Genomic DNA, 13,252 nt, shown 5'->3' on the forward strand with positions numbered 1-13,252 from the left:
ACAGATTTCCATTCTGAATTCTGTTGTAAATCTATTTGATGAAAACGTTCACAAATATAACACAGCAATTTGCTCCTCTTTTCTTTTAAAGGTTTTTATTTTATTTTAAATGGTGGCAAATACTCACCGATATTTTTCAAATACAGTTAGTTTGTCTGTAATATGCTGCTCATATTTTACACTGCTATTTTAGATGTGCTTTTTCTTGTTTATTTTAAAAAGACAGCTCATGGAAAACAACAATAATAATAAAAATTAAAAAAAAACACAAAAGCCCTGTCCATGTAATCCCATACAGCTAATATGCATTTAGAAGACAGATTTACAAGGTATTCAAAACATAAATATATTGGTTATCTGTCCCTGTTCCAATAACGGGAAGTAATGTAACACAGCACTTTCAAGACTGTATACAGTGCAGATTATACAGTATGTGAAAAGTATTGTAGATTAATAATATCAGCCGCACAAACTGCCAAGAGAGCTCCCGGAAACAGGTGGTCTCGACTCACTCATCTGAGAATGATAAGGTGTAAAGCTGAAAAAGGTTCAGCTTCCTGTTTACAGCGCTGTTTGTTTTTGGTGGACTTGTCCTCTGTAGTACTCAGCGATGCGCTGCAATGTGCACTATTGTGTTACTACGTTTGAAAAGTCAAGAAAGATTACATTTGTCTACTATTGACTGAATGCTGCTTTCTTTTGGAAAAAAAAAACAAAACATTTTGTAATCATTTTTAAACTCTATACTTGAAATGGGTATTCATTTATGTACCATGTATGCTAGTTATGTTTTAAATTTCAATTGAACCCCAGGGGTTTATAATTTACACAATATGCAGCTGGCGAATCAAATGTACATAACTGATTGTCTCACTTGATGTATGTTATAACTATTTTACCTGTGATTCGAGAATACACTGCATTTAAAGTTTTAGGTTCGATTGGCTGTCAAGTGCAACATGGATGATCACTGATCTATTTTGTCTGAACAACTCATTTTCTAAAAAGTAATTCATTAATTTAAAATCTGTAAGAAATACGTTAAAGAAGCTGTAAAGTAAGAGTACTTACTTTACTAATGTTTCTGTAGGTATTTTCATTAACCAGTGCTCTGTTAAAATGCAGGCAGCGTGTGCAATTGGTTACTTACAAAATAAAAAACACAAAACTTTCCTTTCACATAGCTGTGACCCAATTATTTGAGAATTTGTTTCTTTTCTGACATATTTTCTTTTTCAAAGACAAAATAAAATCTAGATTATCTTTTGAATTGTACACCTGTCTATCTGTGTAATTTGCATTCAGTCTATGTCTCTTATATGACAAAGCCAGTATTTCATAGGATCAGTAAATGGGCCAGCCAGTTACACGGTTTTATAATTAACGTTTACTACTGAGAGTGCAAGGAGATAAGTCTTCCGAGACAGCTGGTTGAGAATACAGTATGGTTGTCCAAACTATGTACAATAGCTATTATGCGACAAGAGCTGTGGTCTTCCCTTTTTATTTTTGGATTTTTATTTTTTTAAAGGCAATAGTGTTGCTTCTGCACTCAGCCTTACTTGAACAGAACCAATAATTCAGCTGCATCACCGGCATTGCTGATTCAGCTTCTGTAACATTTGTTTACCTAAACTGTATCCTGTCCTGTTATCACAGGATAATAGACTAGGAAACCCAATGAAAATGAACAGAACATCAGATGTATTCATAGTCACTGAATACATTTCTTACCATTAAATGGATTGATGCATTTTGCAATCCGAAACACAATAGATTCTTTAACTTCTCTCCTACGTACACACTGAATGCCAAGATTCTGAAAGCTGTGAATTAAATGTAATAAAAGTACAATATGGTTAACATCAGGTTAAAACAATGAGGCAGTTAAACTGTATTGTTTCTGGATAATGCAACTTGATTAATAAAATGAAAGACAGTAGTGTAACTGTTTAAGCACCTAAATTCTCACAGTTATTGAAGCATATAAACATTATCTGACATTTATACACTTGCAAACAGATGAGATCATCACCGTGACGGAAAAAAAAAGATAGATTAAAGAGCTTTTATAGCTTTTATCAAACAAAGAGGAAGTAGCTGGAACAAAAATAAGATAGTATTAAAAAATGGTGTTGCTGTGAAACAAGCATGATTTTGTCTGAACAAAAAACAACAGTAAAACACTAATGCACTAATGAAAATTGTATTTTATGAATCTATTTTAATATTTTTAACAATTACAATAATTTGCATATGACTTGGTTGTGGTCTTTGCCAGGGAATTCCCCTTTCCATTTCCCACATGGGAAATAAAACAAACTCATAGAACACACCAGGAATTAAATTCTTCACAGTGGGTGTAATGATATCACAAGAGCTTTTATAGGGATCCTATTACCAAGTCAGAATCAGTGTATTTTATCATCACTATCTACTGAAACACATGGTTGAACAACAAACTATGACAGTCACATGACTGGTGTCTTCATATTATAACCATGCCTCCCTGATTTTGTCAAATGCTTACAGCAGTTAATCAAATGACACTTACGAGATCACTCTTCGTTCTGGGCCAAACTCTGCTTCATAGTACCCATCTTTGCAATCTTTCCCAACCAAGTCATGCGGGTGAGGTCTATAGGGAACACTTTTTGTCACTAGTGAAACTATGACCTTGCCTTTTCCATAGTAATTCAGGATCTGACAAGAAGAAAAACAAATATTGTGTTAACTCTCCTAGGATCCATCATCATTCCAATAGCTTTACCTGTTTTTTTGACCCACTAAGGGGTAATAATTCATACTGCTGTGCTAAAGGAAAGGAAATGTTTATGCAAGTCTTGGTTATGTAAATGGATTTCGCATTCACTGCTCATTGTTTCTATAGACAAAAATCGATGCTTAAACTTTTTGCTGATGAAGTACAGTAGGAGTCTTAATGTGAGGAGTGAAATCCCTGTTGTGCCACTATCACATACAGGTCACCCTCCTACTAAGCATTTACACAAATGACCACCCTGGAAATCAGATCAAGCACCTCGCTGTCTATCCTAACTGCAGAACTTATTTACTGCTGCTTCACCACTTGAATAATGCAATTGTGATTACTGCCTTTCAGGGTGCTATTCAGTCCATTTGACCACCACCATGACTAACTAACAATTATTAAACCTTGATGGACTTAAAACTTTAAACTGATGATCGGTTGCAAATCATTTGATTGTCTGTTGACTATACAGCTATGGCCAAAAGTGTTGCATCACTCTATAGAATTAACTAAGTTTGCATCATAAAGTTGAATGAAACCTGATGAATAACATTATGTTAACATACTGAATTACATACCGCTTTGTAGTTTTCCATATACTTAACGATGAACTGACAAATTGAAAAATGTGACATTTCAAAATCAAACATGAAATACTGTACTACTATTTTTGTTTCTGGTAGACTTTTGCCATATCATTTTTTAGTTTCTTTGATTACAAGATGTTAAAAAAAAACGATGTTCATATATTGTTTTTGTAATTGTGTCTCATTCCTAAAATTCTAGGCGATGCAAAACTTTTGGCCATCCTGTGCATTTTATTTCCCTTGCAGCAGTAGGAGGTTAAAATGACATATTCCAGCTCTGTTAAAAAAAAAAATCAAGCTGTAGACTTTGAAGACGTCTTTGTTGTACTGCTAAATCTGTACATTTTAAAGCTAAGAGAACTAACTACATTAGGTAGCTACTTTCTTACTTTTAAAGGGGTGACCTCTTTAACACATTTAACCTTTTATTGTGCTGAAAATCTTCTAGCGCGTCACTTATTTTGGGATATGCAAATATTTCCTGCAGGTCACATGGTGTGATTGTGGCTTGACCACTGGAGTAAAACTGAATTTTAGCACATGATGCATCTGGAAGTAAAAGCAACTTCTTCATATTCTAAACTGAAGTATAAAACATAATAAGTAAAGAACCACAAGATATTAAACTAAGGAAAATAGGGGCCAGTGATAACACTGCCAGTACTAATAAGATGTAAGGAAATCTATTTTAAAACCCTATATATATATATATATATATATATATATATATATATTATATATAATTATATATAATATATATATATATATATATATATATATATACTCTTCTCAGTCATTCGATCGTCTATAAATGTAATGTCAGATTTATATGAAAACATTTAGGGTCCCATGTGTACTAGCTGTATTGTACTAAGAAGTATCAACAGTTCTACCAAACTCTACTACAGCCATAAATATACCAGTAATGCATGTTCCATTCACAACAATAAAGGGCTTTTACTCAATACAGTATGATTTCTCTGTTTGATAATTCACCTGTATACTTGGAAATGATCTGTTGTTGTCTGTGCTGCGCTCTCCAGGAATGCTGCCTGCTGATCGACCTTCACATTTATACCTGAATCGCATGCCTCTTTGCTTAGGCTCCTCAAACATCTGAACACTGGGCTCCCCCCCTGAAAAGTAAAAAGGATGTTAACAGTTACTCCTCAGCCAGGTTAACCTCCATTTCTGCAGTAATGTTTTAAATGCTGTACTGTCAAGCATACTTAAACCACACAAAGAACCATCTGAATATGGTAAATGGTCAGGTAACTGCACATGCAGAAATTAAATGGTTGTATTGATGTTTTCAATACTTAATTTCATACCTGCTCAATGTCATATTACTGTGTGTGTGTGTTCTATAAAATTCTCTATGTAGTTTCAGCTGAAATTGTTATTTGTCATGTTAACTAACTACTCCCTCATCTAGAATGACTGTGCTCCAGAGTTTTCTAAAGCGAGTTGGACAAGTTATCAGTGCACAAGAGTTCACCCATGAGTTTACGTGCAATGCTAATTATAGGTGGTCTTTCATACAGGTTGACTGCATAATACTGGCACAAAAACTCACCTAAATGTTGGGAAGCCCTTGACATAAGAACATGAGTTGCTGGAACTAGAAAGAGAAAAGAGAAAGTATTTAAATATATATTTTAAAAGGATATGAAACTAGTAAATAATAAAACTGCAGCTAACATTTCTGGCTAGTTATCATACCATAAAATATGTTTAGTTGCACTTTCTTGCTTCAAAATATGACCATAATAGTCTACAGTAATGTGGGATGATTACACATTTAAAGTGAAAAGGCCTGCAAATCGCCCATAACTATGCACTCAATGGTGGTACTGGTAAATACAGTAACACAGCACTAAAACATTGTGTCAAATGTTTCTACTGCAAGACTTTCTCAGTGTCTTCAATGTAGGTCAGCAATGCTAAAGGCATCAATAACTCCTGATTTCATGGCATCGTTTTGTTATGGGTTTATCTACATTTTCTGCTGATCATATGTTTGTAACACATACACTTAACACCCATCTAAAGGCACACTTGTGTAAAGCATATTGTGTTCTACATTAATCATGTTTATCATTCTACCGACAAGATATATACACACACATGCATTATATATATAGATATATATATATATAATATTATATATATATAATATATATATATATATAATATTATATATAATAAATTAAAAGGTGGTGGGTAATAATACTCCTTGACCGAGGAATAAGATTCCTCAGTAAAACACTTAACACATTTCTGACTGAATATGCCCCTTTAAACGTATTATACGTATTACAATGTTTACCATACAGTGTGTAAGTGCGTTGCATCCAAACTAAGTACACAATTAAATGAGTGGTTATTGGTTGGTATGTGAAGCAAAGACCAGTGGCCCTAACACACACCTTGCGCCTACTGTCGCGTCCCTATTGAGCACTATTCCACAAATGGACAGCAGTGCGCTTGTATAAACTTGAAAACTAGACATAGCTGTCACGTGAATCAAAGTCGCACTCACTTAGCGAAACACGTCAAAATAATGAATCACGAGAAGGGAATGGTACTACTTCTCCAATTCTAAATTATTGTGATAGGCAGATTTCATTTAATACGTTTCCTCAAACTGAGTTTATTAACACAGTCTTGAACAAAAATAAAATGTACTACTTTCGGAAAAAACTGAAAAACGACGTAATTTTGATATTTAGTATAGTTAGACCTACATCTTCATTTGAGACACGTGTATTGCCTGTCTTCATCCACGTACCAGGCAACCTACACATTTTTTTTCATCCGTATTTACCATTTTCGCTTGTTCTTATACATTTTCAATTTGAGTGTGCTCGGTTTGTAGAGAGGAACACATTTAAATATACAATTTTATTTCATTGCAACCTCTTCAATTTGCTTTAAAATGAAACTGTAATTGAACACAACTTTCAAATAAATGTTTTAAAAATATATATTTTAAGATATCGGTTGTGCATATTCGGATTCTAACTGGATACCCCTATAATATTTTATAATACAACAAAACAGAAAACAGTACGTAATGAGACAAATCTAATATGTGAGAAGCAACAAAAAAATAGAAGATAAAAAAGCAGGAAGCAATGGATTCTTCTGACACAATCTTTCAGTTCCCTTTTTTGTTTAAAATTAATGAATTGGTTGAATTACAAAAACCGCACTTGAAAGCAAATAATATGTTTATAATAAAAATGTGTATTAAAATAATGCTGTATGAAATTTTTAAAAACTGGATATATGTTAAAAGCACCTATGGCATAATAATCCACTAGGGGAATACCCTGTGAATGAAATTACGATCAAAATATACTTAGTGCGTAGTAACTATGCTTGCCATAGCTACTACTAATATAATTATCCAGTTTGTTTTCTGTAATTAATTACACAGAAGGCTATAAATCCCAAACACAGTTTCATTAAGCTAAAAAAATAAATAAATAAAACTACAATACAATTTTCGTAAATCAAATCTTCACACTGCGTATCGTGGAAAATGAAATAATTATTTAGTGTTTAAGAAACGAGCTGTTAGTAAAACACTCACCGCTCATGCTTCAAACGCCCTTCCTAATAACTCTGTCAAATGGACAATATCGAGACTTCAAACACCACCAACTGTTACGGTGTAATATAAAAACAGAACTGATTTACAGACGGGTTAGGTAAAGCAACATATTTCAGGATTTGAACCAGTGGGACTTCCCGTAATACGCCCGCCCCTTCTGTCTCACGTCATTACCTGAATGCACTGTAGGCTATAAGTTACATTACTTAAAGTTTAGAAATACAACTGTTGAATTAATATATCGAATGTCAACGAAGGGGGGTAACACCCACACTAAAAACCACCAAGCCATCAAAGGTCCCCTGGCTTGCTTTAACATGCCTGTGTGAGACCAGTGTTAAACGAGAATCCCCGCACCTTCATGACAGCTAACTGTCCCTACCTGTGTGTTTATAATTAACACATTTGTGTTGTAACACAACAACACGGGTTGTGTGTGTGATGTGCCCATTTAGTCATCATAACTTTCTTCTGATTTAAAATTGTATTTCAATTCAATACGCAGCAAGTATTTAAAATGACTTGTTTTCAGTATGCACAATCTATCCACAGGTAAAAGATTCAAAGTCAATAAACTATATTATAAGCAAACACATGAATGAAACTTAACAGAAAGTAACCAATAGTGTACTATTAATTGAATAAAAAATATTGTCTAGTTTAACCGCAGGTCCATAATACTCAATTGCTAGTAAATAGTTGGCCAATATAGGCTACTGTGTAACCCGTTTTAGGGCTATTACACAGAGATGAATGTTAAAAAAGGAACTACATTTGTATCTGCTGTATTCTCATTGTTACTGGTAGGATTCAGCAACACAAGCAAATACAGTTGCTAGCTATGCAATTCTGGATTAACGTTTTAAAGGACTTTTATAAGTTTAATAGGCCTAATACCAAAATTCTCCAGTCATATAATATGATTAAATTCCACATGGTAACATTTATGTCATACCAACTAGTATTTGCAGTAAATAATAAAAATAATACATTATTATTATGCTTCATATTTAGCCTATTTGACAGCTGTTTTAGAACCAGCTAGTGGATAATATACGTACTTTCTTATTTACATTTTCTCTTGACTTCTTCGGAGCTACGCTAATACAACACTTTTAGGATATAATGTAATGTTATGAATCATAAACCTAAAAATACCAGTTTTTTCATCGATATACGTGGCAAGTTAGTAATACAGCATACAGATATTATAAAGTAGTGAGGTATATTTAAAACAAGACAACAATATTATGTAAAGTTTTTACTTTACAATTTAACTGAGTTAGGATATTTAAAAAAAAACACAAACAAAACAAACAAAAAAAAACAAACAAACAAACACAAACAAACAAAAACGTTTTAATTGACCTGTTTGTTATTTCCCGATAACCTCTATCGAAATGCTAGTCGACGAAATGTATTTGTCCCCGGTACCAGTTGGTATCCAATTGCTGTCAGGAGATAAGTAAGTTTTCAGATAAATACCACAACAGCTCCACCAACCACAGATAGAGCTAAAAAACAGTCACCTAACGTCATTTGTAAACCACAATTACAAGCATCTAAATGCTGACTACAAATAAAGTTAAGAAATATCAATCAGTAACCATATTCTGATGACGGAACATATATAGTACATTTAAAATATGACGTAATTGCGTGAAAGTGTTTTGGTTTTAACATATACCTTGAGTTCTCATGAAAGCTGTATTTACAATAAACGATCTTATCCTAAGACCAGTTCGTTATGTGTTATTTTCACATGTTACTCCATTTTGCAGACTATTGTCTTAAATACATTTCAGAAGGATTATTGTTGAAATAAATCTTACCCTCCTTTAAAAAACAGAAAAAACAAAAAACAAATCTACTATATTTTTGTTAATAATGTCCTTATCAGTTTTACTTTTGAATTAAACACATATAAAAAGACAAAATGAACTTGTAGGCGTATCTTGCTTTTTTTTTTTTAAATTATATCTTAACTCAGGGACTAACAGAGAATTTTTTTTTTTTTTTTTTTTTTTTCAGTATGGGTAATCCCCTTGTTGATGTCAGAAGTACACCTACCCAGAATGCAAACCAACATTGCAAAGGAGACCTGGGAATGCCCCAGCCTGGGTGTGAATGAGGAAGTATTTAGTACATAAAGAATATTTTGCAATGCAGCCTAAGGTCTAATACATTGTAAATAGGCCTATGTATGTAATTAAAAACTATATATATAATATATATATATATATATATATATATATATATATATATATATATATATATATATATTTTCTAGCAATCCCATATATTCCTAGGGAAATCAGGCACAAAAAGCATCAAAGACGTTACAGCGTAGGCAGCCTAAATGTACTCACTGTCGCTTCATTGTGCCACCCTCCACTTTTCTCGATTGCCCACATCAGATTCCTGACCCCACACAGACTCGCACCTCAGCCATTGGCCGAGGGTGGAGACGTAGATGGAGAAACACAGGGTTATTTGAGGGAACCCTTAATATTATACTAACCAATAGGGGCCAAAGATTTAAACAACAACCCCAGAAAGATACTTAAATGTCAACCTTACGCGTGCAATAAATGCAAGTTGACCTTAGAGTTAGTGTTTATAAATCGAACATCGTGACAAGGAGGTATGGAAAGGGAATTTCATATCAGTTCAAATGGTTTGTAAACATGATGCAAAATTTGATCATTGACCTGTCAAAAGCTGAAACCAATGTGACAATGAAATGGTTGACATGTATCGAAAGAATCGTTGAATGTAGCTGTGTACCAAGACATTGTCAGATTATGTGGCCTGTAACATTGATTGGGCTAGGTTAACATGGAAGTGAAATTATATATTATAGATGAAATTATTCTAACCTTTTATTGTGTTGAAAATCTTCTAGTGCTTTACTTATTAGTTTGGAATATGCAATTGATTGTGGCTTGACCACTGGAGTAAATCTGAATTTTAGCACATGAAGCATCTGGAAGTAAAATCAACTTCTTCATATTCTAAACTGAAGTATAAAACATAATAAGTAAAGAACCACAAGATATTAAACTAAGGAAAATAGGGGCCAGTGATAACACTGCCAGTACTAATAAGATGTAAGGAAATCTATCTTAAAACCCTATATATACAGTACTGTGCAAAAGTTTTAGGCAGGTGTGAAAAAATGCTGTAAAGCAAGAATGCTTTCAAAAATAGGCATGTTAATAGTTTTTATTGCAGTGAGCTAGATGTTAACACTGCACATCCTTTTACAGGTTAATCCTTTGGACAGATACCACTTAATGCCAATCATAACGCCAGCCTATCCACAACAAAATTCTACATACAACGTGTCCACATCAACCCGAACAATAATGACTGAAGAGTTTAAGCACGGTAACTGTAAATTTTATATTGTGCTTTTTTAAAAAATATTTTTTAATAGTTTAAGTCTGTGTTGTGATTTTTTATATATATATACATATATATATACACATTATATATATATATATATATATATATATATATATATATATATATATATATATATATATATATATATATTACACATACACACACACACAGTACTGTGCAAAAGTTTTAAGCAGGTGTGAAAAAATGCTGTAAAGTAAGAATACGTTAAAAAATAGACATGTTAATAGTTTATATTTATCAATTAACAAAATGCAAAGTGAGTGAACAGAATTAAAATCTACATCAAATCAATATTTGGTGTGACCACCCTTTGCCTTCAAAACAGCATCAATTCTTCTAGGTACACTTGCACACAGTTTTTGAAGGAACTCAGCAGGTAGGTTGGCCCAAACATCTTGGAGAACTAACCACAGTTCTTCTGTGGATTTAGGCAGCCTCAGTTGCTTCTCTCTCTCTCCATGTAATCCCAGACAGACTCGATGTTGTTGAGATCAGGGCTCTGTGGTGGCCATACCATCAATTCCAGGACTCCTTGTTCTTCTTTATGCTGAAGATAGTTCTTAATGAATTTCGCTGTATGTTTGGGGTCGTTGTCATGCTGCAGAATAAATTTGGGGCCAATCAGATGACTCCCCGATGGTATTGCATGATGGATAAATATCTGCCTGTACTTCTCAGCATTGAGGAGACCATTAATTCTGACCAAATCCCCAACTCCATTTGCAGAAACGAACAAACTGCCTTCTGCTACAGCCAAATATTTCAAATTTTGACTCATCAGTCCAGAACACCTGCTGCCATTTTTCTGCACCCCAGTAACTGTGTTTTCGTGCATAGTTGAGTCGCTTGGCCTTGTTTCCACGTCGGAGGTATGTGTTTTTTGGACGCAAGTCTTCCATGAAGGCCACTTCTGACCAGACTTCTCCCGACAGTAGATGGGTGTACCAGGGTCCCACTGTTTTCTGACAGTTCTGAGCTGATGGCATTGCTGGACATCATCTGATTGTGGAGGGAAGCAAGCATGATGCGTCTTTCATCTGCTGCAATAAGTTTCCTTGGCCGACCACTACATCTACGGTTCTCAACGTTGCCAGTTTCTTTGTGCATCTTCAAAAGAACTTGGACAGCACATCTGGAAAACCCTGTCTGCCTTAAAATTTCTGCCTGGGAGAGACCTTGCTGATGCAGTATAACTACCTTGTGTCTTGTTGCTGTGCTCAGTCTTGCAATGGTGTATGACCTTTGACAGTAAACTGTCTTCAGCAACCTCGCCTTGTTAGCTGACTTTGGCTGTTCCTCACCCAGTTTTATTCCTCCTACACAGCTGTTTCTGTTTCAGTTAATGATTGTGTTTCACCTACATATTGAATTGATGATCATTAGCACCTGTTTGGTATAATTGTTTAATTATACACCTGATTATATGCCTACAAAATCCCTGACTTTGTGGTCAAGTGGTGGTCACACCAAATATTGATTTGATGTAGATTTTTCTTCTGTTCACTCACTTTGCATTTAGTTAATTGATAAATATAAACTATTAACATGTCTATTTTTGAAAGCATTCTTACTTTACAGCATTTTTTCACACCTGCCTAAAACTTTTGCACAGTACTGTGTGTATATATATACACACACATATATATACACATAAACAACAACATTGGCAATGTAAATAGAGGAAATCAAATAAGACACCTGTATACCAAACATTAAAACAATAACCCAAGGTGTAGTACCTTATACAGCAGCAAGTCACAGGCACAACATGGTTAATTTTTCTTGTACATTACCCATGATCAAACATGACAAAGGGAATCACCAAAAACAGTTGTGCACTGAGTGTGAAGACAGTATCTTAACGAGGTTATTATCCTGGGGCAATAATTTGAGAAGTTTCCATAACACTGAACATACAAAAAGTCAGCATCACAAATGGCTTATGAAATAGTAACAAGCCAGGTAGCAGCAGCGGGCGGGAAATTCCAAACTTACACTGGCCTTATTGGCATAGTATAGGCCTTATGCCTAACGGAAGATGTCACATAGTTAAAGAATGTGACAATGCCTCCAAATGTCAACTAATTATGTGTGATGCGGAATGCGTTGAAAACAAAATACCATTTTTGTACAGTGCAGTTTGAAGTATTACCACTGGGCCACTTACTTTTGAATGTGTTTATTCGTAGGAAACATTGTGTAAATAATTACATACGGACACAATTACTACTTACCAGCATCTTTGAAAGCACAGTGTAGTAAAGTAATGCTTCTTATCCACCCATCACGGTCAATACTCAAGACAAACAAGTCATTGCTGTCATTCCCACGGAGGTAAACAAGTGCTTGTACAAGAATTATGGTGAAATTCTTGATCTCCAGGAGCCATTTTTTCAAAACTTAATCTGGATAACAGTAAACCAGATTTTGTTTCCCGCTATTTTGTGTTCCATCTTTCTTTTATCTGGATCATTTATGTTTTTTCAGAAAAAGTCATTGCTGGATTACTTGTATCCACATTACAAATTTAGTTTTTAAAGGAATCTCACTCACTTGATCCAGATTACGTTTTGAAAAACCAGTCACAGGTGTCAATGGTTTAAGAAAAAAATATATATATATATATTTTTACTAACCACGCTGTATTAAAATCAATCTTTAGATCCTTTTAAGACATGCATGTGATGCTGAGATTTGCACAAATGTCAGCAAGAAAGGAGTCCGTCAGTCAATAGACATCAAACCTGTCATTTGCCAGTTCCTTTCTTCTTATACAAGTAAAATTGCACTTTTTAAAAATATATAAAGTACTTGTTAAAGAAATCAGTACATTCAAGAGAATGAAAC

The 13,252-nt window shown here is 34.1% G+C and overlaps 1 protein-coding gene across 2 annotated transcripts in view; it reads right to left on the reverse strand.

Annotated features, from left to right (window-relative positions):
* LOC121317272 (proto-oncogene c-Rel-like) overlaps positions 1-8,379 on the reverse strand; it is a 15,631-nt gene extending 7,252 nt beyond the window's left edge. Inside the window, exons 1-5 of one of the 2 annotated variants that reach the window (XM_041253021.1) lie at positions 8,345-8,379; positions 4,934-4,978; positions 4,354-4,493; positions 2,555-2,703; positions 1,735-1,826 (exon numbers count right to left, since the gene is read on the reverse strand). In XM_041253021.1, the coding sequence (XP_041108955.1) occupies positions 1,735-1,826; positions 2,555-2,703; positions 4,354-4,493; positions 4,934-4,958 (406 nt within the window). In that variant the 5' untranslated portion in view covers positions 4,959-4,978; positions 8,345-8,379. Of the gene's footprint in view, positions 1-1,734; positions 1,827-2,554; positions 2,704-4,353; positions 4,494-4,933; positions 4,979-6,955; positions 7,090-8,344 lie in introns of those variants that run through there. The other variant, XM_041253020.1, reaches the window with a different exon arrangement.
* Between the last annotated feature and the right edge of the window lie 4,873 nt (positions 8,380-13,252).

This window comes from Polyodon spathula, chromosome 6, assembly GCF_017654505.1.
Source record: "Polyodon spathula isolate WHYD16114869_AA chromosome 6, ASM1765450v1, whole genome shotgun sequence".
NCBI lineage: Eukaryota > Metazoa > Chordata > Actinopteri > Acipenseriformes > Polyodontidae > Polyodon > Polyodon spathula.